Raw genomic sequence first — 26,382 nt, 5'->3', positions numbered from 1 at the left:
GGAGTCTTGCTCTGCCGCCCAGGTGGAGTGCAGTGGCCGCTCTCAGCTCACTGCAAGCTCCGCCTCCCGGGTTCACGCCATTCTCCTGTCTCAGCCTCCCGAGTAGCTGGGACTACAGGCGCCCGCCTCGTCGCCCGGCTAGTTTTTTGTATTTTTTAGTAGAACGGGTTTCACCATATTAGCCAGGATGGTCTCGATCTCCTGACCTCGTGATCCGCCCTCTCGGCCTCCCAAAGTGCTGGGATTACAGCTTGAGCCACCGCGCCGGCCAAGAAACTTTTAAAAAGCATAGGCTGGGCACACAGTGGCTCATGCCTATAATCTTAACACTTTGGGAGGCCAGTGCAGGTGGTGGATCACCTGAGGTCAGGAGTTTGAGACCAGTCTGATCAACACGGTGAAACCCCGTCTGTACTAAAAATACAAAAAATTGGCCAGATGTGGTAGTGGGTGCCTGTAATCCCAGCTACTCGGGAGGCTGAGGCAGGAGAATTGCTTGAACCGGGAGGCGGAGGTTGCAGTGAGATGAAATTGCACCACTGCACTCCAGCCTGGGTGACAAGAATAAGACTCCGTCTCAAAAAAAAAAAAAAAAAAAAAAAAAGCATAAAAACTCTAGGAAGCCAGGCACAGTGGCTCACGCCTGTAATCTCAACACTTTGGGAGGCCAATGTGGGTGGATCACTTGAGGTCAGGAGTTCAAGACCAGTCTGGCCAACATGGTAAAACCCCCATCTCTACTAAAAATACCAAAAAAAATTAGCCAGTGTGGTGGTGCGTACTTGTAATCCCAGCTACTTGGAAGGGTGAGACATGAGAATCACTTTTTTTTTTTTTGAGACGGAGTCTCACTCTGTCGCCCAGGCTGGAGTGCAGTGGCTGGATCTCAGCTCACTGCAAGCTCTGCCTCCCGGGCTTACGCCATTCTCCTGCCTCAGCCTCCCGAGTAGCTGGGATTACAGGCACCTGCCACTTCGCCCGGCTAGTTTTTTGTATTTTTTAGTAGAGATGGGGTTTCACCGTGTTAGCCAGGATGGTCTCTATCTCCTGACCTCGTGATCCGCCCGTCTCGGCCTCCCAAAGTGCTGGGATTACAGGCGTGAGCCACCGCGCCCGGCTGAGACAGGAGAATCACTTGAACCCAGGAAGCAGAGGTTGCAGTGAGCCGAGATCACGCCACTGCACTCCAGCCTGGGAGACAGAGCAAGACTCCATCTCAAAAAAAAAAAAAGAAAAAGAAAAAGAAAATGTTCGCTAATTCTGCCCCAAGACAAAGAGAACAGGCAAAAAGTCAAAAGCAACACAATGTTGCTAGGTGCAGTGGCTCATGCCTATAATCCTAGCACTTTGGGAGGTAAAGGCAGGAAGAACACTTGCACCCAAGAGTTTGAGACCAGCCTGGGCAATATACTGAGACCCCATCTCTAAAAAATAAAATGGGCCGGGCGCGGTGGCTCAAGCCTGTAATCCCAGCACTTTGGGAGGCCGAGACGGGCGGATCACGAGGTCAGGAGATCCAGACCATCCTGGCTAACACGGTGAAACCCCGTCTCTACTAAAAAAATACAAAAAAACTAGCCGGACGCGGTGGCGGCGCCTGTAGTCCCAGCTACTCCGGAGGCTGAGGCAGGAGAATGGCGTGAACCCGGGAGGCGGAGCTTGCAGTGAGCTGAGATCCGGCCACTGCACTCCAGCCTGGGCGACAGAGCGAGACTCCGTCTCAAAAAATAAAATAAAATAAAATAAAATAAAATAAGGCCAGGTACGATGGCTCACGCCTGTAATCTCAGCACTTTAGGAGGCCAGGGTGGCCATACCACCTGAGGTCAGGAGTTTGAGACCAGCCTGAACAATATGGTGAAACCCCATCTCTACTAAAAATACAAAAATTAGCTGGCCTTTGGTGGCATGCACCTGTAATCCCAGCTATTAAAGAGGCTGAGGTGGGAGAATTGCTTGAACTCGGGAGGTGGAGGTTGCAGTGAGCCGAGATCGTGCCACTGCACTCCAGCCTGGACCCCAGAGACCCTGTCAAAAAAAATAAAACAGCCGGGTGTGGTGGTGCATGCCTGTAGTCTCAGCTACTCAAAAGGCTAAGCCACTCAGGGAATGAATGCAGCACCTATGAACCTTTCTTGAAAAAAATTTGTTGATAATGAATTATAGCCATGCAATATAAATAATTCAGCAATTGAGGGGGAGACTAAGATAAATGGACTGGTAGAGGCACTCAATCAAGTTTAGGAATTAAGAAAGCAGAACAGCATGAAGAGTCATGTACCCTGACAATGTAAGAATAATACCACCAAAAGAAAAAGAACATGGAGAAAGGGACGATAAAAAGACATGTAAGAGTGCTAATTTCCTTTCCTTCCTAGCAGAAAGTCTACTTTTCTAAAAACAACACTGTCATTTTGTTTTTGAAATGGAGTCTCGCTCTGTCGCCAGGCTGCAGTGCAGTGGCACAATCTTGGCTCACTGCAACATCCACCTTCCAGGTTCAAGCCTCCTGAGTAGCTGGGACTACAGGTATGTGCCATCCTGCCCAGCTAATTTTTGTATTTTTTAGAAGAGACAGGGTTTCACCATGTTGGCCAGGATGGTCTCGATGTCTTGACCTCGTGATCTGCCCGCCTCGGCCTCCCAAAATGCTGGGATTACAGACATGAGCCACCGCACCTAGCCAATAACACTGTCATTTAAAAATAACAATCTAGGCCAGACACAGTAGCTCACATTTGTAATCCTAGCACCTTAGAAGGCTGAGGCAGCTGGATCACTTTAAGCTCAGGAGGTCAAGACCAGCCTGGGCAACATGGCAAAACCCCATCTCTACAAAAAATACAAAAAATTAGCCGGGCATTGTAACTTGTTCCTGTAGTTCCAACTACTCCAGAGGCTGAGGTTGGAGGGCTGCTTGAGCCCAGGAAGTGCAGGATGCAGTGAGCCAAGATCTTGCCACTGCACTCCAGCCTGGGTGACAGAATGAGACCCTATCTCAAAATAAAACAAAACAAAACAAACCTAGTAACTCCAACTACTTAATGTGGAGTTATTATAAAGTAATATTTATTATAAATATTATAAATATATTATTATAAATTAATTTATAATTTATTTAGAGTCTTTTCTTTTAACTCTAAAAGTATCTTTGAGGAACTAGTGTCGCTTATAGTGAAGAAACATTCATCAGGAGCTTAGCCAATATTTCAGTCTGACTTTTTTTCTTCTATAAAATTAAGATATAATGGCCGGGCGCGGTGGCTCAAGCCTGTAATCCCAGCACTTTGGGAGGCCGAGACGGCGGATCACGAGGTCAGGAGATCGAGACCATCCTGGCTAACACGTGAAACCCCGTCTCTACTAAAAAATGTAAAAAATTAGCCGGGCGAGGTGGCGGGCACCTGTAGTCCCAGCTACTTGGGAGGCTGAGGCAGGAGAATGGCGTGAACCTGGGAGGCGGAGCTTGCAGTGAGCTGAGATCCGGCCACAGCACTCTAGCCTGGGCGACAGAGCGAGACTCCGTCTCAAAAAAAAAAAAAAAAAAAAAAATTAAGATATAATTAAATTTAATACATTTTATTTTAGAATACCTTACATGGTATGATCCCATTTTTATTCATTTAGTTAGCTAGTTAGTTAGAGACGGGGTTTCACCATGTTGCCCAGTCTCCAACTCCTGGGCTGCGATTCTCCTGCCTCAGCCTCTCAAAGTGCTGGGATTACAGGTGTGAGCCACCATGCCTGGCTGATCCCATTTTCATAAAACTCTTTCTTTCCTCTGATCTTTTTATTTTATATATACATAAAGAACTGCATGAGGCCGGGCGCAGTGGCTCAAGCCTGTAATCCCAGCACTTTGGGAGGCCGAGACGGGCGGATCACGAGGTCAGGAGATCAAAACCATCCTGGCTAACACGGCGAAACCCCGTCTCTACTAAAAAAATATGAAAAACTAGCTGGGCGAGGTGGCGGGTGCCTGTAGTCCCAGCTACTCGGGAGGCTGAGGCAGGAGAATGGCGTGAACCCAGGTGAAACTTGCAGTGAGCCGAGATCGCACCACTGCACTACAGCCTGGGCGACAGAGCGAGACTGTCTCAAAAAAAAAAAAAAAAAAAAAAAAAAAGAACTGCATGAAAGGATTTTCCTCCTCACTTTCTAATTTTAAAAAAATGTTATTTTTAGTATATATATATATTTTTTGAGACAGAGTCTTGCTCTGTCCTCCAGGGTAGAGTGCAGTGACGCGATCTCAGCTCACTGCAGACTCCACTTCCCAGGTTCATGCCATTCTCCTGCCCCAGCCTCCCGGGTAGCTGGGACTACAGGTGCCTGCCACCGTGCCCGGCTAATTTTTTGTATTTTTAGTAGAGACGGGGTTTCACCGTGTTAGCCAGGATGGTCTTGGTCTCCTGACCTCGTAATCCGCCCGCCTCGGCCTCCCAAAGTGGTGAGATTACAGGCGTGAGCCACCACGCCCAGCCTAAAAATGTTATTTTTAATGATGAGATCTCACTAGGTTGCCCAGCTGTTCTTGAAGTCCCAGCCTCAAGTGATTCCCTCCCACTCCGGCCACCCAAACTACTGGGATTATAGGCATGAGCCACACATCTGGCAGCCGTCTACTTTTTTTTTTTCCCCAGACAGGATCTCACTCTGTTGCCTAGGCTGGAGTGCAGGGGTGTGATCTTGGATCACTGAAACCTCTGCCTCCCGGGTTCTCATGCCTCAGCCTCCCAAGTCGCTGGGATTACAGGCGTGTGCCCCCATGCCGAGCTAATTTTTTGTATTTTTTGGTAGAGACAGGGTTTCGCTATGTTGACCAGGCTGGTCTCGAACTCCTGACCTAAAGTGATCTGCCTGCCTCAGCCCCCCCAATGTGCTGGGATTATAAGCATGAGCCACCATGCCTGGCCCAGCATCTATCTACTCTTAAATTTTTTTTCTGAGTAGAAATAGTCTAGTGACTTATTTCTTTCTATTTTGTTTACATTGCTTTAATATTTCTAACTATATGTCCAGTACTGAACCACCAAAAAACAAGCATGTATAAAAAATGTAAAGAGCAATAGTTCCTTATGTTTTATTTTGGTATTTTTACCATTATAATATCCAGCAGCTAGGTGTTGGTGGGGCCTGGTAGGCATCCAGGCCAGGCTAAGGCACTGACCACACTCAGAGGGGTCTGTAGCTTGCATAGACCCCACCTGCAGAGTTGCCACACATTGTACCTGCAGGGAAAGAAGAGATGGGACCAGGGTTAGGGACACCTACACTGGAATGAAAGCTCAAATCAATGTTTAATCCAGCAGGATGAGGGTATTTTTCAGAAGTATAAGGAGACTCACTGCGGAATCAGCAAGGTGAGGCTCTAAGAAGATGGAGCCTCAGCTAAGGTAGCAGGTTCCTCACTCACCTTATATATGGCAGGCTTCACTGCATCTGTGAGGGAAAAAGAGCAGTAACTAACTCTATGGATCCCGAGGACTCAGCGGGTCTTACTCTGTCACCCAGGCCCGAGTGCAGTGGCATGATCATGGCTCACTGCAGCCTCCAACTCCTAGGCTCAAGCAATCCTCCTGCCTCAGCCTCCCAAAGTGCTGGGATTATAAGTGTGAGCCACCATGCCTAGCCGGGCCTCGCTTTTTTTTTTTTTTCCTGTAGACTTCCTCTGTGGACACAGGCCTTGCTCTTAAATCAGCAACCAATCCTTTGAATAGTGACGTTCCCTTATCCTTTGTTGAGAAAGTCCTTATCTTTCCATCACGAAATTTATGAACCTACCTCTATCTGCTCCCATCTTCTTTCCTTCTGTTACACCTGATAGCATCCTTCCTCCTATCAGAAGAGCAATCCCTTCACTCCACTCTCTCCTCATCCTCTAGCACCTTTTCCAGAACACTGCTCATTCTGTTATCCTCCTTCCTCCTGTGTCATCCACTTGTTCCCTCCCTAGTCTGTCACTTCCATATTGCCATGTGAACATGCCCTACTGTCTCCTATCCAAATAAGGGGACAAAACCTTTCTTTACTGACCACACTCAGGCAATCCACCACCCTCAGTTACTGGCTTCCCTTCACAGCCAATTTGTTTTTTTTTTTTTGAGACAGGGTCTCACTAAGCTACCCAGGCTACAGTGCAGTGGCACAATCTCAGTTCGCTGCAGCCTCAACCTCCCGGGCATAAGTGATCCTCCCACCTAGGCCTCCCAAGTAGCTGGGACTACAGGCATGCATCACTATGCTTGGCTACTTTTTAAAATTTTTTTTGTAGAGACGACATCTCATTATATTGCCCCAGCTGGTCTCAAACTCCTAGGGCTCAAGCAATCCTACCACCTAGGCCTTGCAAAGTACTGGAATTAAGGCATGGGCCACCATGCCCAGCCCCACAGCGAAACTTCTTGAAAGAACTGTCTGTATTTACTATCTTTACTTTCTGACCTCCTATTACCTCCTCAACCCACTCCACAAGACCACCACATATGGGACTTCTCAGGGCTCCAACCTGGGTGCCCTCTTCTTTAAATACTCAGTACTAATGAAAATAAATTCAACATATAGGAGCTGCCTTTTCCTGACTTCTTCCTCCTCTTGCTCATCTTCAGCTCTCTATTCTATCCCTCTCTTCAGAACAAGGGATTGTGTTTGTGTGGTGGTGAGGGCAGGAGAGGCTAAGAACAGGATTGGGGGAACAAGAGTATGGCAGGGGAGATGGGCCCTATCCATCAGCCCAAGCCCTCAGCAGATCTTTACACAGCCAGTTACCTGTGGCAGCAACAGGGGGAAAGTCCTGAGAGCACAGAATAGAGAAGAAGGAGAGATAAAGAGAGAGTACAGCTGCAAGACTGCAAAAGAGAGAGGGCTCGAGAACAAACTGGAGTCACAATGCAGGGTGTGTGTGTGGTTGAGTAAGGCTTTGTGCTAGAGAGACTGGCCCAGGGGAGCTTCCAGGGAGATAGGTCCTGCTATGCTCTGGCCACCACGACAGCAGCCCCGTTCTCCTTGCTGTGCTACTCACCTGGGGGTTGCTGAGCCAGCAGGGCCTCTGGATGGGGTAGACTGAATAGTAGTACTTTCCCGTCTGAGCAGGCCAGAGCCAAGAGACCCAACCGGGGCAGGAGAGGAGCCTAAAGGGTAAAAGGTGTGCTGAGGCTTGCTGCCTTCAACTGACTCACAGAAAACCTTTGAGGTTCTAGTCCCTGAAAATACTGTATGGAGTTGCTGGAAAAACTCCATCCACCACACTCCAACTTTCCTTCCTTAAACTCTAAGAATTCCCAGGGCCTCTTTGTCCTGGCTTTGAGTCCTAGGGCCATCCCACAGTTGACTGGAAAGTACCTTCCGAGGGGTGCCTGGAAGTTCCCATGCTCCACTAGGGCAGAACTTGAGGTCCCAGATGCAGCCGTTGTCACAAGCAATCCCATAGACAAAGTGGGCCCTGTTGCCAGGACTGGGGAGAGAGAACATGTGGGGATGGTGGGTAGGAAGAAGGGACGTAAGAGGTCTTAGAGGTAAGCTCCCCTTGTCTTAGCCCAATCCAAGCCCTTCCCCCTATCCTGTCCAGACCCCATCCTGCTGTCCTCAACCACCCTCCCATGGCAGTGTCCAACCCCACCTCACCAGCTTTCTTGCTGCAAGGTCCCAAGGCCCCAGAGCTGGAGCAGCCCAGGACCCGAATGAAGCTGGCTCAGTGGGTGTGTCTCATTCATGTCAGGGCTGGAGAAAAGAGCCACATATTGCGAGGCTCCTGCCCCCTCTGGCACTGGGCACCAGTCCAGAGCCCAGAGCGGTCCCCCCGTGAAGAAGGACACATCCCAGCGCTCTGGATGTGCTGTGATCGAGCTAAATCTAGAGAAAAATCAAAGATGGGATGAAGAAAGGAATTAATGAAAGGTAATGAGGACTGTATGGGAGCTCTACCCAGAGCCAGTATGAACTGGCTCAAGCAAGAGCCTGAATATCAAAAACAGTTTACAAGTGAGAACAGTCCTTGGCTACCACTTGTATCTTCCTCCTTTCCTTCCCAAAGTCTGTCTTATATTATTATTATTTGAGACAGGATCTGTCACCCAGGATGGAGTGCAGTGGCATGATCTGCAGCCTTGACCTCCCAGGCTCAAGTGGTTATCCCACCTCAGCCTCTGGAGTAGCACATGCCACCATATCCCACTAATTTTAAAATTTTTTGTAGAGATAGAGGTCTTGCTATGTTGCCTAGGCTGGTCTTGAACTCGTGGGCTCAAGTAATCCTCCCTTTTTGGCCTCCCAAAGTGCTGGGATTATAGGCGTGAGCCACCACGCCCAGCCTCCAAAGTCTGTCTAGCTCCAGCTCATCTTCAGGGCTGTTCATTCTGGAATACTATAGTATTTTCCCTAAGGCTAGTCTGTCCAGGTCTATCTGAGTAAATGTAACCTTGTGAACTGCTTTGGCCTCTAAATCTCTCTAGCTTCCCTCAGCCTGCCAGCAGTAATGAACACTACAAATCAGAGAGGACTGACCAGCTCTAGCCAGCACTCTTATTCTTGGGAGCAACTCGACCAGCATCAAGGGAAGGACAGGACTTATCTGTCATCTCTTTAAACATTCATTTTTCTTGTTTCTGGCTCCAGAATCAGAAAAAAGGGCGGATGTGCAATCTTCACCTGTTTATTCGGTAGAGGGTGCCATCTTCAGGTAGCCCTTCACGCTGTACAGAAAACAATGGAGACTTCTCCTCCTGGGGCAGGTAGGGAGCGGCCTCACTGGAGGAAGGCAAAGGGAACAGTTTAAATTTGGAAGTGTTTCACCCACCCCAGGGTTCCCATTATAGAGCCTCTGTCACCCTTTCGTCTCCAGTGGTTTCACCCTTCCTAAGCTTCAGAGATGCTGCTTCAACTTACAGCTCAGATAACAAGTGCCACTTCCAGGCTAAAGGAATCCATTCAGCAAACTCCCAGTATGAATGTTTCTGCTCTCGGCTGGAGAAAAAGAAGCAGCATTAATGAAGGAGGAGAGGGATTCTAGAGCAGCACAGTCCAATAAAACTTTCTGTGGGGATGGAAATGATCTATTATCTGTGCTGCCCAATATGCCAGCTGCTAGCTCCTATTAGCTACTGGGCACCTAAAATGTGGCTAGTGCAGCTGAGAAACAGAGCCTTTCATTTTATTTCACTTCAGTTAAAGTGTTCTAGAGCTATTGCCTCTAGAGCAGTGCTTTTTAGTAATGAATGTCATCACAGTATCCCCCATGACTGCTTGTCTTTCCCACAGCCCCACTTCAATACCGTCCCTGCACTCCTCTACCACCCCTTCATTATCCCCAGCCCCCAGTCCCCAAGTCTCACAAGTCCTTGGTGAGATGGAGGCACTTCCAAACAGGAGCCATGACGTGATTTGGTAAGCCATTGGGAGCCATTCCCCGGCAGTGTGGCTTCTGCTTCTGAGGATCAAATTGAAGAAAATGTAAGGAAGCAAATTCTACAGGTTAGAGAAAGTCCCAGAGACAGCTCTTTTCCAGTTTTTATCTTCTTTGGCAATACCTCCCCCTCCAATCACTGCCCTATCAGCATCTTAAAAGATTTGTGTTTCAACCATTATAATGACTTCTTTACCTTCTGCACTACTCCTCCATCGAAAATGCAAAATCTGTTACCTATTTTCTGTTCAGCTTCCTCAACATCTCCATGGCATTTGATTCAGAGGACTTCCCTTATGCCTCTTGAAACTCCCGCCCTATGGAATAGTCTCCCTTACTCCTCTCCCCTCTCTATAATATTCCTTCACATGCTCTCCCTTCTTGACAGGTCTCCTCGATGATGGTATTCCCCAGAGTTCCTGTCGTCTTCTCGCCCCCTTCCACAGACAGACAGACACTGACACACTCCTAGTAAACTCATCTCATGTCCCATAGCTTTGACTACTATCTTTTTATTTTGGTTGTTTTTTTTGTTTTTGTTTTTGAGACAGGGTCTCACTCTGTCGCCCAGGCTGGAGTGCAGTGGCGCGATCTTGGCTCACTGCAGCCCCAGCCTCTGCCTCCTGGGCTCAAGCAATCCTCTCACCTCTGCCTCCTGAGTAGCTGGGACTACAGGCACAGCGCACCACACTTGGTTAATATTTTTGTATTATTTTGTAGAGACAAGGTTTCTCCATGGCCCAGACTGATTTTCAACTCCTAGGCTCAAGCGATCCTTCCCCCTCGGCCTCCCAAAGTGCTGGGAGTACAGGTGTGAGCCACCACACCTGGACTTTTTAAAAATTGAGAGACAGGGTCTTGCTATATTGTCCATGCCAGACATCAACTCCTGGGCTCAAAAACTCCTCCTGCCTCAGCCTGCTGAGTAGCTCAAAGTACAAATGCATACCACCGAACCCAGTTTGACTACCATCTTTATGCCTGATTATCAAGTTTACATCTCCGTAATGTAAACCTGACTCGGTCTCAACTTCTCTACAAGTTCTAGACAGTGTTGTGGCAAGTCATATTAGAGCATGAGGCAAATGGAAAAAAAACAGTAATCAGTTAAAGTTCCTGTCTTTATTTAAAATTTTGATATTTCGTTCATCATGGAACAAAATACCCATGATTTGTTGCACTGATTTAATTTTTTAAAATGTTGCATCGGCCGGGCACGGTGGCTCAAGCCTGTAATCCCAGCACTTTGGGAGGCCGAGACGGGCGGATCACGAGGTCAGGAGATCGAGACCATCCTGGCTAACACGATGAAACCCCGTCTCTACTAAAATATACAAAAAATTAGCCGGGCGAGATGGCGGGCGCCTGTAGTCCCAGCTACTCGGGAGGCTGAGGCGAGAGAATGGCGTAAACCGGGAGGCAGAGCTTGCAGTGAGCTGAGATCCGGCCACTGCACTCCAGCCTGGGCGACAGAGCGAGACTCCGTCTCAAAAAAAAAAAAAAAAAAAAAAAAAAAAAAAAAAAAAAAAAAAAAAAAAAAAAAAATGTTGCATCAAAATAGCATTTATCTTTATTACTGAGGGTTTCTGTTCTCCCTTAAATGTCGCACATGAGGCAAGTAAGGCACTGGTCTCATATATGCAACTGGTGACCAGACATCTCCAGCAGAATGGCTCATGGCCCATGGGCACCTCAAACTCAACATGTCAGAAAGTGAATTCTGCCAGGTGTGGTGGTTCACACCTGTAATCCCAGCACTTTGGGAGGCTGAGGCGGGCAGATACCTGAGGTCAAGAATTCAAGACCAGCCTGGCCAACATGGCAAAACCCCATCTCTAATAAAAATACAAAAGTTAGCTGAGCATGGTGGTGCGTGCCTGTAATCCCAGCTACTTGGGAAGCTGAGGCAGGAGAATCACTTGAACCCAGGAGGCAGAGGTTGCAGTGAGCTGAGATCGCTCCACTCACTCCAGCCTGGGCAACAGAGCAAGACTCCGTTTCAAAAAAAAAAAGGAAAAAAGAAAGCGAATTCATCTTCTTCCCTCCGCACCTTTGCCCCTCCCACATCCTTCACCCTTTCCATGTTCCCAGGTTCAGTGCATGATGCCACCATTTAAGCTGGAAGCTGCTATTCAACTTCCTCCCTCCCTTCAATTCCCAAATACTGTTAACTCTCTTACGTATTCCATTCTGTGAGAGAACACAGAAACAAAAGAATTACAAAAATAAAAAATAAAAAAGTATCTTACATATCTTTTTTTTTTTTAAAGACAGAGTCTGGCTGGAGTGCAATGACGTGATCTCAGCTCATCGAAACCTCTGCCTCCTGGGTTCAAGTGATTCTCCTGCCTCAGCCTCCCAAGTAGCTGGGACTACAGGTGCATGCCACCACACCCAGCTAATTATTTTTGTATTTCTAGTAGAGACCGAGTTTCACTATGTTGGTCAAGCTGGTCTCAAACCCCTGGCCTCAAGTGATCTACCTGCCTTGGCCTCCCAAAGTGCTTGGATTACAGGTGTGAGCCACCGCGCCTGGCCTTTTACATATGTCTTGAATCTGCCCCCTCCCTGCTCTTCTCTTCCTTCACTGCTTGATTTAGGACCTCACTATCTCTTACCTGGATAATGGAAACTGTCTTTTTTTTTTTTTTTTGAGAAGGCGTTTCACACTGCTGCCCGGGCTGGAGTGCAATGGCACAATCTCGGCTCACTGCAACCTCCACCTCCTGGGTTCAAGCAATTCTCCTGCCTTAGCCTCCCGAGTAGCTGGGATTACAGGCATGCACCACCACACCCAGCTAATTTATTTTTCATTTTTAGTAGAAACGGGGTTTCAGTACGTCGGCCAAGCTGGTCTCGAACTCTTGACCTCGTGATCCGCCTGCCTTGGCCTCCCAAAGTGCTGGGATTATAGGCGTGAGCCACCGTGCCCAGCAAAACTGTCTTCTGTCAACTATAATTTGACCTATTTTCCTAACTGATGTTATTTTTCTTAAAAACGTTCGTTGTACATGAATTTCTGTACAACTGAACTTTTTTTTTTTTTTTTTTTTTTTTGAGATGTAGTCTCGCTGTCTTACCCAGGTTGGAGTGCAGTAGTCGATCTCAGCTCACTGCAACCCTCTGCCTCCTGGGTTCAAGTGATTCTCCTTTCTTAGCCTCCTGAGTAGCGGGGACTACAGGTGCGCGCCACCATGCCTGGCTAATTTTTGTATTTTTAGTAGAAACAGAGTTTCACTATATTGGTCAGGCTGGTTTCAAACTCCTGACCTCGGGTGATCCACACGCCTCAGCCTCCCAAAGTGCTGGGATTACAGGCATTAGCCACCACGCCTGGCCTGAATTGTGTATTTTTAAATGGTTAAAATGGCAAATTTTATGTTATATACATTTTACCACACACACACACACACAAAACCCATAAACAAAAACAATCTTTGTTGGTTCCTATTGGTCAATGTCCTTTCATCTTCTCCAGTTTAATCTCGCCTACAACTTTACTCCAGGCTTTATGCTCCAGCCATAACCAATTTCTGGGAAAACCATCCCCTCTGGCAAACTTCTACTTATCCTTCAAGAAGCAATTCAACTGTCATTCCTCTGTGAGGCCTAAGCAGTTAATTACCCTTCCTCTATATGCCTAAATCATTTTGTTCACTCCTGGGGTAGTGCTGATTGCACTGTGAACTTGTAAGGCAGGACACTGTCTTATTTATATTTGTGTTTCCTAACAGAGAATAGACACTAAATATATGAATGGATAATCTTGTTTACCGTACCCCTTCTGTGCTCTCCCTAATATGCCAACTGTTTTTGAAATTGACCCTTTTTTCTTTAACCCGTTTTGTCTACTATAGTTACCAAGTCAAAGCTATCTTTCCTTTCTCAGTACCTTGCTGGTCCCCTAAAATCCTACTATGTCCCCATTCACTTTCTTGTCCATTGAGGTTACCCCTGAAGTAGATCCTCGCGGGGTGCTTCGGGGCACTGCAGGCTCAGGTTCAGACGAGCTCTCACTTGGGCCCTCACTTTCTTCCACATCTTCAGCCTCAACCTGGAGAAAAAAGTCTTCATCCCGTGGAGCACCATCCACCTCTTCTCCACCTGGACAGGCTGCTGGCTGCCGGATCTTCTTCGGTTTGGTGGGGCTGCTCACCTTGGGGCCCTCAGGACAGGACACAGGAGCAGGCAAGGCTGTTGAGAGCTCTTCAGCCAGTTCCTGAAGATACAGAAGTGCCCTGTGGGATAGGGCAGAGTCAGAGCCATTCTCACATATAACTGAGAACCCACGTTTCCAGACATGGTTGATTTTTATCTCAATGGATCCTCCCAATAACCCCATGATTAACCAATTAACTCTATTAATTTCCCCTTCCCCCTTGGAAGATGAAAAACCAGAAATCTAAGTTATGTGACTTGGCCGAGATGACTCAGATAACAAATGTGGAATCTGAACCCAGGTCTTCTCACTCCGAGTTCAATGCATTTTTCATTCCACCACAGTCAAAGAACACAGAGGGCAAGAGAAAGAATGGAACAGCACATATATATTGACATATACTGGACAGTAAAACAGCAATAAAGAGCTGGGTAGTTTGTGAAAAATGGCACCGGACATAAAGTATAGAAAGTAATTCTTAGATAAACCAAGTTAGCAATACGTACCATTAATAGTGCTGTGGTAAGAGCCTAAAGGACTGCTGAAGTCCCTAGAATCCAGATACCACCCCTGCTTACCTAATACCTCATCACAGTCTTCTCATCTCTCCAACATCTGCCCCACCCTGATCCCTTCACCCAACCCCCCTCCACCAAGCTGTGCCCCACAATCCTTACACTTGGGCAGCCCTTCGGCGGGGTCGTTCCCCAGAAGGGGTCTCAAAGTCCTCAGGGGGCCTCTTTGGAGATGGCGATTCTGGCCGCTCTAGGTCTTTTGACAACTTCAGCAGTAGCAGCTCTGCCTTGGACTTTCGACCTCGTTTCTTAGGCATGGGGGTGGACAGAGGGTTGGACTGATCTAAGAGACCAGGAACCAGAGGGGCTGATGGAGGATTAGGCTGTTGGGGCCTTTTGGGGCCTTTTCGTGTCCTACCACCTCTCTTCCGGCCAGGCTTTGAGGCCCTAGGCTTTGAGACCTTTGACATCTCTGAAGAAAGATCTGTAGAGAAGAATATGGGTCTGTGAGATGGAACCAGAACTCAAACCTCTTTGGAAAAGATTACCCTGTACCCAGGTTTGTAAGATCCTATGAGCTCAACCTGCTCTCTTTCATCTTAAACTCAGCATGGGGAATAAAAAGATAAGAGGACAAGGTACATACCTTGCTGTTCCAGTCTGGAGAGGCTTTCCTGCTCTGAAGGGAGCCTCCTCTGATCAGGAGAATCCTCAAATCCAGGCAAAGGGGTAGGTAATGACATCTCTATGGAAGCCTCTGCACTGGTCATTTCTGAAGAGGTCTTGACATCAAGCTGATTTAGCACATCTTGTCCAGGAGAGTCTACCACAGTCATGTTCCCCACGGGGCCGGCCTCCCCCAGGGCAACATAGCCGACCCCGCAGGTATCCATCAGCACCCCCCAAAATGGCTGCCCCTGCATACAGAGACATACAAATGAGTAGAAGATAGAAACTATTTGTACTAGCTCAGATTTTTGTTTCCCCATCTTTTCTCCCCTCATTCTCACACCCATACCTAAGTTCCCTGATTATTCACTCATTCAACAATATTTACTAAGCACCTTCTATATGTTAGGCACTGTTCTGGAAACTAGTAAGGAGCCAGGTGCGGTGGCTCACACCTGTAATCCCAAAACTTTGGGAAGCTGAGGCAGGAAGGCAGCTTGAGCTTAGGAGTTTGAGGCTAGCCTGGGCAACACAGCAAGACCCCTTCTCTAGCAAAAAAAAAAATTTTTTTAATTAAAAAATTAAAAACAAAAAAAGAAACTGGTGATATGACAATAAGCAAGACAGACAAGGTCCCTGCCCTCATGGAACTTACATTTTGGTGAAGCAGACAAACAAGTAAACAAAGCTTCCTTTTTTTTTTTTTTTTTTGACAGAGTTTCGCTCTTGTCACCCAGGCTGGAGTGTAATGGCATGATCTTGGCTAACTACAATCTCTACCTCCTGGGTTCAAGCAATTCTCCTGCCTCAGCCTCCCGAGTAGTTGGAATTACAGGCACGTGCCCCGATGCCCAGCTAATTTTTGTATTTTTAGTAGAGATGAGGTTTCACCGTGTGGGCCAGGCTGGTCTCAAACTCCTGACCTCAGGTGATCCACCCACCTCAGCTTCCCAAAGTGCTGGGATTACAGGTGTGAGCCACCGTGCCTGGCCATAAAGCTTCCATTTATTAAATGCTAACTATGTGCCAAGCACTATACTAAATGCTATATATAATTATCTAATTTAAAGCTCATATATTTTCTTGTAAGGATGAAGCAGTGAATGTATAATTATTTAACCTGTCTCTGAAACCCAATGAAATGAAACACACACACGCAGACATATACACACCTCAAAAAAGGAGAGAGAGAAAAATTTGTCTATCATGAATCTAGGAAAGGGATACAACTTCCTTAGAATATACTACAAAAAAGAGCTGCCAGATACTACAAAATTTAGACCAAAGTGAAGAGGCATACTTAATGTTAACATCTGTTTTTGTAAGGATGAGTCAAGGAATAAGTTTATTTAAGAACAAATAAAAGACCAGGCAGGATGGCTTATGCCTGCAATTCCAACACTTTGAGAGGCCAAGGAAGAAGGACTGCTTGAGGCCAGGAGTTCAAGACCAGTCTGGGCAACATAGGGAGACCTCATCTCTACAAAAAATTTTAAAAGTTAGCTGGGCATGGTGGTGCGCACCTGTAGTCCTAGCTACATGTAAGGCTGGAACAGGAGGATTGCTTGAGCCTAGGAGTTCGAGGTTACAGTGAGCTATGACGGTGTTATCATACTCCAGCCTAGGCAACCGTAAGACCCCATCTCTAAAAATATTTAAAAATAATTTTCTGGCCAGGCACGATAGCATATGCCTGTAATTCCAGCACTTTGGGAGGACAGGGCAGAAGGACGGCTTGAGTCCAGGAATTTAAGACCATCCTGGGCAACAGAGTGAGACCCCTTTGCTACAAAAAAACATGGTGGTGCACACCTGTAGTCCCAGCTACTTGGGAGGCTGAAGTGGGAGAATCACTTGAGCCCAGGAGTTCAAGGCTGTAGTGAGCTATAATCACACCACTGCACTACAGCCTGGGCAACAAAGCAACACCCTATCTCTAGTAAATAAATAAATGGATTTATTTTTTAAAAAGAATGAGTTGGCCGGGCACAGTGGCTCACACCTGTAATCCCAGCTGAGGCGGGCAGATCACCTGAGGTCAGGAGTTCGAGACCAGCCTGGCCAATATGGTGAAACCCCATCTCCACTAAAAAGACAAAAATTAGCCAGGCACGGTGGAAGGCGCTTGTAATCCCAGCTACTCTTCTGAGGCAAGAGCAGCTGAACCCGTGAACAGCCTGGGTGGAGTGAGACTCTGTCTTTAAAAAAAAAGAATGAGTCAAAGAGTTTTCTGGTGCCCTGCCATCAGTATTTCACCTGGATGGGGGTGGTGGGTAGGCTACGAGATAATCAAGGAACACCCTATTACATTAAGAAAGCTTTTCTTGCCGGCCGCGGTGGCTCACGCCTATAATCCTAGCACTTCAGGAGGCCGAGACGGGTGGATCACGAGGTCAGGAGATCGAGACCATCCTGACTAACACCGTGAAACCCCGTCTCTACTAAAAATACAAAAATTAGCCAGGCGCGGTGGCGGGCGCCTGTAGTCCCAGCTACACGGGAGGCTGAGGCAGGAGAATGGTGTGAACCTGGGAGGCGGAGCTTGCAGTGAGTGGAGATCGCGCCACTGCACTCCAGCCTGGGTGACAGAGCGAGACTCTGTCTCAAAAAAAAAAAAAAGAAGCCCTGACAGAACTGCCCCATTCAAAATTAGTCACAAGCAAAAAGGACCTATGCATAGATTACTGAAAGAACAAAAAGGATAGAAAGATGAAGAGTACCCTTTTGAAGAAGTGATTCAGAAAACAGAAGCAAATTTCCAACAAAAATTCCTGCACTTTCAAAAACACCAAAGGGATTGTGAAATCCAAGAACTAGGGTTTGAACATCCCCTCCAAAACTCATGTTGAAATTTAATTGCCATTTGTAACAGTATTAAGAGGTGGGACCTTCAAGAGATGATTAGGCTACAAGGGCTCCACCCTGACCAGTCAGATCAGCATCATTATAAAAGGGTGACTTTAGCGCAGGACTTAATCCCTGTAATCCCTGCACTTACGGAGTCAGAGGTGGGAGGATCCCCCTTGAGCCCAGAAGTTTGAGACCAGCCTGGGCAACATGGCAAATCTCTGTCTCTACAGAAAAATACCAAAACAGAGCCAGGTGCAGTGGCTCACGCCTGTAATGCCAGCACTTCAGGAGGCCGGGGCAGGCGAATCACAAGGTCAAGAGTTCGAGACCACTCTGGCCAACATGGTGAAACCCTCTCTATACTAAGCATACAAAAATCAGCTGGGTGTGGTGCTGCACGCCTGTAATCCCAGCTACTTGGGAAGCTGAGGCAGGAGAATTGCTTGAACTCGGGAGGCAGAGGTTGCAGTGAGCCAAGATTGCGCCACTGCATTCCAGCCTGGGCAACAGAGCAAGACTCCGTTTGAAAAAAAAAAACTAGCTAGGCATGGTGGGCAGCAGGGACCTATAGTCCCAGCTACTCAGGAATTGGAGGTGGGAAGATCACCTGAGCCTGGGAGGTGGAGGTTGCAGTGAGCAGAGATCGCAGTGAGCAGAGATCGCGCCCCTGCACTCCAGCCTGGGTAATAAAGCGAGACTCTGTCTCAAAAAACATGTATCATAACAATAAACACATCATTTAAACTCATCCATTAAAAGAAACAATAGGGGCAGATACAGGCTCATGCCTGTATTCCCAGCATGTTGGGAGGCCAAGGCAGGCAGATTGAGGCCAGGAATTTGAGACCAGCCTGGCCAACAAAGCGAAACCCCATCTCTACTAAAAATACAAAAATTAGCTGGGCATGGTGGCACACACCTGTGATCCCAGCTACTCGGGAGACTGCGGCATGAGAATCACTTGAGCCTGGGAGGTGGAGCCGAGATCACACCACTGCATCCCAGCCTGGGCAGACAGAGCAAGACGCTATCTCAAAAGTAAAAAGAATAAAGATTTGGTTTGAGGGCCGGGTGCGGTGGCTCCAGCCTGTAATCCCAACACTTTGGGAGGCTGAGGCGGGCGGATCACAAGGTTGGGAGTCCCTGCACTCCAGCCTGGCCAATACGGTGAAACCCCGTCTCTACTAAAAATACAAAAATTAGCCGGGAGTGGTGGCGGACGCCTGTAGTCCCAGCTATTCGGGAGGCTGAGGCAGAAGAATCGCTTGAACCCGGGAGGCAGAGGTTGTAGTGAGCCGAGATCGGGCCACTGCACTCCAGCCTGGACGGCAGAGAGAGACTCGGTCTCAAAAAACAAAACAAAACAAAAAAAGGTTTGCTTTGATTTTAATTTTGTATTTATTTATTTTTGAAATGGAGTCTTGCTCTTGTCACCTAGGCTGGAGCGCAGTGGCCTGATCTTACCTCATCGAAACCTCTGCCTCCAAGGTTCAAGTGACTCTCCTGCTTTAGCCTCCCCAGTAGCTAGGATTACAGGCAACTGCCACCGCACTCAGCTAATTTTTGTATTTTTAGTAGAGATGGGGTTTCACCATGTTGGCCAAGCTGGTCTCAAACTCCTGACCTTGTAAGAAATCAAACATATATCTCAGTCCTGGGCCCAGTACAAACACATTCCTCCATATATCTCAGTCCTGGGCCCAGTACAAACATTCCTCCATTTGTCTCAACTTCCTGGGCCCAGTGCAAACATTCCTCCATTTGTCTCAACTTCCTGGGCCCAGTGCAAACATTCCTCCATTTGTCTCAACTTCCTGGGCCCAGTGCAAACATTCCTCCATTTGTCTCAACTTTAGAAAAACACCACCTGGAGAGTCCCCGATAAGGTCACAACCCTTTGTGGAGTGGTTTTACTGAAAGCGCGGGAACCAATAAAAAAACTGCTAAATGTGTAACTTAAAATGTTAACCAATTGTAATGCTGTAACCCAAAGAATTCCCTTGTTTCTCTGTAACCTTACATATCCTGTTTACATCGGGCTATAAAAAGCGAGCGCATGCATCGTTCAGGGCCCTCTTGTATGCTGTGGAGCAGAGGGACCAAGTTCGAACTTGCAGTAAAGATCCTTGCCGCTTGGCTTTGACTCTGGACTCTGGTGGTCTTCTTCGGGGAATAAACGGTCTGGGCATAACAACCTCAAGTGATCCGCCCCTCGGCCTCCCAAAGTGCTGGGATTACAGGCGTGAGTCACTGTGCCCAGCCTGATTTGATTTTAAAAGACAAGTAACTACATGCTTTTCAAGAGATGCCTTTGTATTTTCAAAAAACAAAGATGAATTAAAATGTACAATGCAAAATCTAAGCAAAAATATCAGGAGGAGTTCTGATGACAATAGCAAAGCCGAATTTAGGGGGAAATTATTAAATAGGAATAAAAGGAGTAGTAGTATTTTTGAGACGGAGCCTTGCTCTGTTGCCCAGGCTGGACTGCAGTGGCGCGATCTTGGCTTACTGCAACCTCTGCTGCCTGGGTTCAAGCAACTCTCCTGCCTCAGCCTCCTAAGTAGCTGGGATTACAGGCATGTGCCAGAATGCACCGCTAACTTTTATATTTTTTAGTAGAGACGGGGTCTGGCTGTGTTGGCCAGGTTGGTCTTGAACTCCCGACCTCAAATGATTCCCCTGTCTCAGTCTCCCAAAAAGCTGGGATCACAGGCATGAGCCACTGTGCCAGGCCCAAAAGGGAGTAGTTTATAATGAATAAAACTTCAAATCATATAAAAGATATAAATGTTATGGACATTTAAACATCAAACAACAGCATCAAAATATATAAAGCAAAATGTTCATGACACAGAACAACAATAACTTCTTTTAATCATTGACAAAGTCAATAAGAACAAAGAAGATATAACTAAAATAAATATTCCCCCCTATATTGGTTCAGTTGCACAGAACAGAAACCTCTCCAATCAGTTCAAGCAGAAAGGAATTCACTACAGGGTATTAAACAGTTCACATCAGTGGTTCACAAAGTGTGGCCCCAGAAACAGCAGCATCAGTACCACCTGCAAATTTGTTAAAATGCAAATTTCTAGTCCTACCCCAGGCCTACCGAATCAGCAATTCTGGATGGGGCCAGCACTTTGTGTTTTAACAAGCCCTTCAGGGGATTCTGATGCACACTCAAGCTGAAAAACACTTGCATAAATGATCACGAGGAGCGCTGAGGGAAAAACAGTTGGTAGGAACAAGTGCTTATCAAACTGGGAAGTTGCTCTTATTTACAGCTGCTGGCTCAAGAATCATATGCTAGGCTGGGCGCAGTGGCTCATGCCTGTAATCCCAACACTGGTTGGCCAAGGTGGGAGGATCACTTGAGGCCAGGAGTTCAAGATCAGCCTGGGCAACACAGCAAGACTTTGTCTCTGCAAAAATTTTTTTTTGAAAATTAGCTGAGGCTGGGTGTGGTGGCTCATGCCTATAATCCCAGCACTCTGGGAGGCTGAGGCGGGTGGATCACCCAAGGTCAGGAGTTCCAGACCAGCCTGGCCAAAAGTGGTGTAGCTCCAACACTACTTTCTTGAAATATTCACTTTTCTTGAGAAGCAATTCACAAGCAGTCAACTTTCAGAGTTTTACAAAATTTCCTCAGTTTTTTACAGTTGTCTCATTCACACCTATTTGGCAACTTTTTTGTTTGCAAACTCACCTCTTTTGTCTTTCTAAAGCATTCAATTTGTTTTAGTTGCTTCTTTTACTTTTTTGGAATTGTTTTTACAAAACTTTTACTTAATATAAAATACTATCAAGACAGCAGCAAAAGGCCAGGTGCGGTGGCTCACGCCTATAATCCCAGCACTTTGGGAGGCCGAGGCGGGCGGATTATGAGGTCCAGAGATGACACCACGGTGAAATCCCATAAAAATCTACTAAAAAATACAAAAACTTAGCCCGGCGCAGTGGCAGGTGCCTGTAAGTCCCAGCTACTCGGGAGGCTGAGGCAGGAGAATGGCATGAACCCGGGAGGGGGAGTTTGCAGTGAGCCGAGATTGTGCCACTGCACTCCAGCCTGGGTGACAGAGTGAGACTCCGTCTCAAAAAAAAAAAAAATATAAAATTTAGCTGAGCGTCGCAGCACATCCCTGTAATCCCAGCTACTCAGGAGGCGGAGGCAAGAGAATTGCTTGCAGGAGGTTGCAGTAGCCAAGATTGCACTCCAGCCTGGCAACAGAGCTAGACTCCACCTCAAAACAAAACAAAACAAAACAAAAAAGATAGCAGCAACAAACATCTATGGTTCAACTTAGTTTTTTGTTTTTGTTTTCATTTTTTTTTGAGACAGAGTCTCGCTCTGTCTCCCAGGCTGGAGCGCAGTGGCACGATCTCAGCTCACTGCAGCCCCCGCCTCCAGGGTTCAAGCGATTCTCTGCCTCAGCCTCTTGAGTAGCTGGGATTATAGGCATGTGCCACCATGCCCAGCTAATTTTTGTATTTCTAGTAGAGATGGGGTTTCACCATGTTGGCAAAGCTGTTCTCAAACTCCCAACCTCAGGTGATCCACCCACCTCCGCCTCCCAATCAACTTAGTTTTAATAGAAACAATAACTCTTTCACATTAAAATTTCTTTCCCCTGTCACCCAAGATGGAGTCCAGTGTTGTGATCAGGGCTCACTGCCACCTTGACCTCCTGGGCCCAAGTGATCCTCCCATCTCAGCCTCCCAGGCCACTGGGACCACATGCACACACCACCAGGCCTAGTTAATTTTTGGTTTTTTTTGTAGAGACAGGGTCTCAATTATCTTACTCAGATTGGTCTCAAACTCCTGGGCTCAAGTGATCCTCTCGCTTCAACTTTCAAAGTGCTAGGATTACAGGTTTGAGTTACCACGCCCAGCCTATAACATATGTATAAAGACAAAGCAACTAACATTAAAAAAAAAAAAAAGGTAGGAGCCTGGACAACATAACAAAACTCTGTCTCTACAAAAAAAAAAAAAATTTTAATTAGCTGGGTGTGGTGGCACAGGCCTGTAGCTCTAGCTACTTGAGAGGCTGAGGCTGGAGGATCGCTTGAGCCCAGGAGTTCAAGGTTACAGTGAGCTGTGATCATGCCACTCCACTCCAGCCTGGGTGACAGAGTAAGACCTTGTCTCAAAAAAAAAAAAAAAAGTGGAAACCAATATAATGACTCTTGGCAAGCATTCAACTCAACTAGTGGAAGCAGACTGACCAGGTCTACAGGAGAAAAACCTTCAAGCTTCAAACATTTAGAGAGGAAACAGGGTATGTCAGTTAACATAAAGAGCTACATGGAATCATTTAAGAGAGCTTCTATACACGTCTTAAGGATTTTCTAGGCCAAGTGCTGTGACTCAGGCCTGTAATCCCAGCACTTTGGGAGGCCAAGGCAGATGGAGATCACTTGAGGTCAGGACACTAGCCTGGCCAACATGGTGAAACCCCATCTCTACTAAAAATACAAAAATTAGCCAGGCATGGTGGCAGGCTCCTGTAATCCCATCTACTCAGGAGGCTGAGACAGGAGAATCACTTGAACCTAGAAGGCAGAGGCAGAGATCACGCCACTGCACTCCAACCTGGGTGACAAGAGGAAGATTCTGTTTTGTTTTGATTTTTGGTTTTTTTTTTAAGGATTTTCTACATCAGTATACATACATTTATCTCATTCTTCCTAACTGCTGTACAGCATTCCACAGACTTAGTTATTTAGACAATCTTCATTTAATCAACAATCGAGTTAAAATACTATTGCAAAAAATACTGCAATAAACATCCTAGTACAAATCTCTTCATTAATTCATCAATAAGAGATTATTTTTCTCGAATAATCATCTGAACATGGAATTACTGTACTACACTGAAGAATATGCACATTTTCAAAATTTGATACTACCAAACAGCTCACCAAAATTAAAACCATTTATGTATATTAGTACCCATTTTATCACACCTTTACTGTTTTTAATTTTCGCCAATCTGATAGGTGAAAGAATTCTTCCCCACTCTATTTATTTACGCTGATAATAATTGGTGTTAGCAACTTCTTTCTATATATTGGACACTCACATGTCTTTTATGAATTGCCTGTACATACAATTTGCCTGGCCGGGCACAGTGGCTCACGCCTGTAATCCCAGCATTTTGGGAGGCCGAGGCGGGCGGATCACGAGGTCAGGAGTTCGAGACCAGCCTAACCAACATGGTGAAACCCCATCTCTACTAAAAATACAAAATTAGCCAGGCGTGGTGGCACGCGCCTATAATCCCAGCTACTCAGAAGGCTGAGACAGGAGAATCGCTTGAACCCGGGAGGCGGAGGCTGCAGTGAGCCGAGATCGTGCCACTGCGCTCCAGCCTGGGAGACAGAGCGAGACTCTGTCCCGGGAGGCGGAGGTTGCGGTGAGCCGAGATCACGCCACTGCACTCCAGCCTGGGCAACAAGAGCAAAACTCCGTCTCAAAAAAAAAAAAAAAAAAAAAAAATACACTTCTCATGGAAGGCAGCAACAGGATGCGTGACGGTACAAATTTTGGATACACAGTAAAGGAATAGATGATCAGTAAATTCGTACTAGAGTTTCTAAAATCTTCCACTGCACCCCAATCTGTCTGGTTCCCTTGCTGCTCCAGGATGCGAGCCTGACCTCCCCAGCCAAGAAAAAGTAATGACACAACACTGCACCTCAAGTATGAAATTACTTTAAACACACTGCTTGGCTTAATATATTGTTTCCTAAAGTGTTCCTAGGGTACAACTGGCGGTATGCAAGATGATTTTAATGGTACGAAAACGAACATTTTAGTGACTAGTGCTTTTATTTCAACTTTCATAAACAATTATAAGTAGCCCATGAAACCCACGGTTTCATTTACATTGCTTAGGTCGAGACTAACGCGTTAAAACTTTTTAAGTCAGTCAATTTAAAGATAACTATTCAGAAAACAATAGTACAGTTGATAAAAAGAGATTACAAAAATTGTGACGATGGCACGGAATTGACTTAAAATTGTATATGCCTCTGGAACAAAGAGGTTTGTTCATACCCTATACATCCCTCCAACAAAGTGAGTTGCCTCTGGCGGAGTTGAAGTCGCCACCTCTGACTTCCCCAACAGACAGCCAACTTGCCACGGGACAAAAGGACTAGACAGGGAAACACAACTGGCCCTTGGCTACGCCAATGGCGTTGCACCGCGCGGGGCACAACCTTCGGGGTTAAAGAGCCTCCTCGAGGAAGAGATTGGGACACAGCTAAAACAAATTGACCCACAACCACTCTAGGGACCATCACCTGCCCTTCTTCAGTCCTGGGCGTGAAGGCAGATTTCTCCACTAGCCTGTGCGGGAGAGGAGCCCGGGTATTTCTAAGACCAAGGACTACTGCAGGTTCGCCGAGTTCGAGGGACGCTATGTATGCCGCGTCTAGGCCCAGACACAGGCTTCCGCGTTACAGACACCGCGTGGGGGAGGAGGGCAAGACCCGCGGCTTGCAGAGATGGGGGGTGCACAGTGGCCACAGTAGGGAAGGTGCGGAGCATGATGGTGCTCTGTAGGAGCGCAGAGGCTGAAAGGCGCGCTGCTGTGGCTGGGAGAAGAGTGCAGCCAGGAGTTTGTTCCCAATATCTTAGTGCTACAGCAAAAGAAGGGGGAGGAGTAATCGTGGGGCCCCCCACACACCCGCTGCGGCGGTACACTCACCCTCGCCAAAGTCCTTCCGGAAGTCTAAGTTCGAAGATGGCGCCGCCTGTCTGGTCGCGGTCTTATGACGAAATCTTGTTAGCTGCTCTTCACTGACGCCCCCACCCCAGTGCACAAAGTAAACACGTGTGCTTGGTCGGGAGTCGGTGCCGGGCTAGTTTTCTCTTAGACTCTGTATTCCATAATGCAGCGCGGCCAGAGTCACCGAGCCCTCCGGAGCCAGCCGAGTTCCAGGGCGTCTTCAGCGGCGCCAGGGACACTGCACGGCCTCATGGGAGTTGCAGTGTCAAAAAGGGCAGATCGACGCCTGCGCGGCCAATGGGTTCCCACGCGGCCTCGACGGGAGCCGGGAGGAGGCGGACTCCCAGGCCGGGCTCGCGCTTTGGATCGCTGAACCCTGCCTTTCCGGCTAGACTGCCGCGCCTGTAGCCGAAAGAGCCAGCTAGACCTGAGAGTCTGTACCTGCAACCCGGGCGGCGTCCGAGCTCAAGACGGAGTCTGAGAGACAAAGAAGTCTAGCCGCGGGCCGCTGTAGCGAAGTCAGGGATGGGCCCGAGAGAGCTTGGAAAGAGGACAAGGAAGGGAAGTAGAAGGAATAGAAAAGCATGGCTTTGGCTGAGCATGGTGGCTCATGCCTGTAATCCCAGCACTTTGGGAGGCCAACGCGGGGGAGGATCACTTGAGCCCAGGAACTCGAGACCAGCCTGGGCAACATAGACCCCGTTTTATTTTTATTTCTCCCTGAGACGGAGCTTTGCTCTGTCCCCAGGCTGGAGTGCAGTGACGCGATCTCTGCTCACTGCAAACTCCCCCTCCCGGGTTCAAGTAATTGTCCTGCCTCAGCCTCCCGAGTAGCTGGGATTACAGGCGCCCGCCACCACACCCGGATAATTTTTGTCTTTTTAGTAGAGAAGGGATTTCACTGTGTTGGCCAGGCACGTCTCGAACTCCTGACCTCGTGATACGCCTGCCTCGGCCCCCCAAAGTGCTGGGATTACAGGCGTGGCCACCGCGCCCGGCGAGACCCCGACTCTATTTAAAAGAAAGAAAGAAAGAAGGCCGGGC

At 47.4% G+C, this 26,382-nt stretch overlaps 1 protein-coding gene across 1 annotated transcript in view; it reads right to left on the bottom strand.

Moving 5' to 3' along the window:
• The window catches only part of GTF3C2 (general transcription factor IIIC subunit 2), a 30,135-nt gene extending 4,033 nt beyond the window's left edge, over positions 1-26,102 (bottom strand). The window contains exons 1-12 of the mRNA XM_033176235.1: positions 25,318-26,102; positions 14,721-14,991; positions 14,237-14,558; positions 13,353-13,638; positions 9,330-9,424; positions 8,884-8,961; positions 8,647-8,745; positions 7,624-7,851; positions 7,342-7,453; positions 7,022-7,130; positions 5,417-5,442; positions 5,102-5,231 (exon numbers count right to left, since the gene is read on the bottom strand). Of these exons, the coding sequence (XP_033032126.1) occupies positions 5,102-5,231; positions 5,417-5,442; positions 7,022-7,130; positions 7,342-7,453; positions 7,624-7,851; positions 8,647-8,745; positions 8,884-8,961; positions 9,330-9,424; positions 13,353-13,638; positions 14,237-14,558; positions 14,721-14,967 (1,732 nt within the window). The 5' untranslated portion in view covers positions 14,968-14,991; positions 25,318-26,102. The remainder of the gene's footprint in view (positions 1-5,101; positions 5,232-5,416; positions 5,443-7,021; positions 7,131-7,341; positions 7,454-7,623; positions 7,852-8,646; positions 8,746-8,883; positions 8,962-9,329; positions 9,425-13,352; positions 13,639-14,236; positions 14,559-14,720; positions 14,992-25,317) is intronic.
• Positions 26,103-26,382: the final 280 nt, after the last annotated feature.

The sequence above is a fragment of the Trachypithecus francoisi genome, unplaced genomic scaffold, assembly GCF_009764315.1.
Source record: "Trachypithecus francoisi isolate TF-2019V2 unplaced genomic scaffold, Tfra_2.0 Lachesis_group17, whole genome shotgun sequence".
Classification (NCBI taxonomy): domain Eukaryota; kingdom Metazoa; phylum Chordata; class Mammalia; order Primates; family Cercopithecidae; genus Trachypithecus; species Trachypithecus francoisi.
This window is presented reverse-complemented; position numbering and strand designations above follow the sequence as displayed.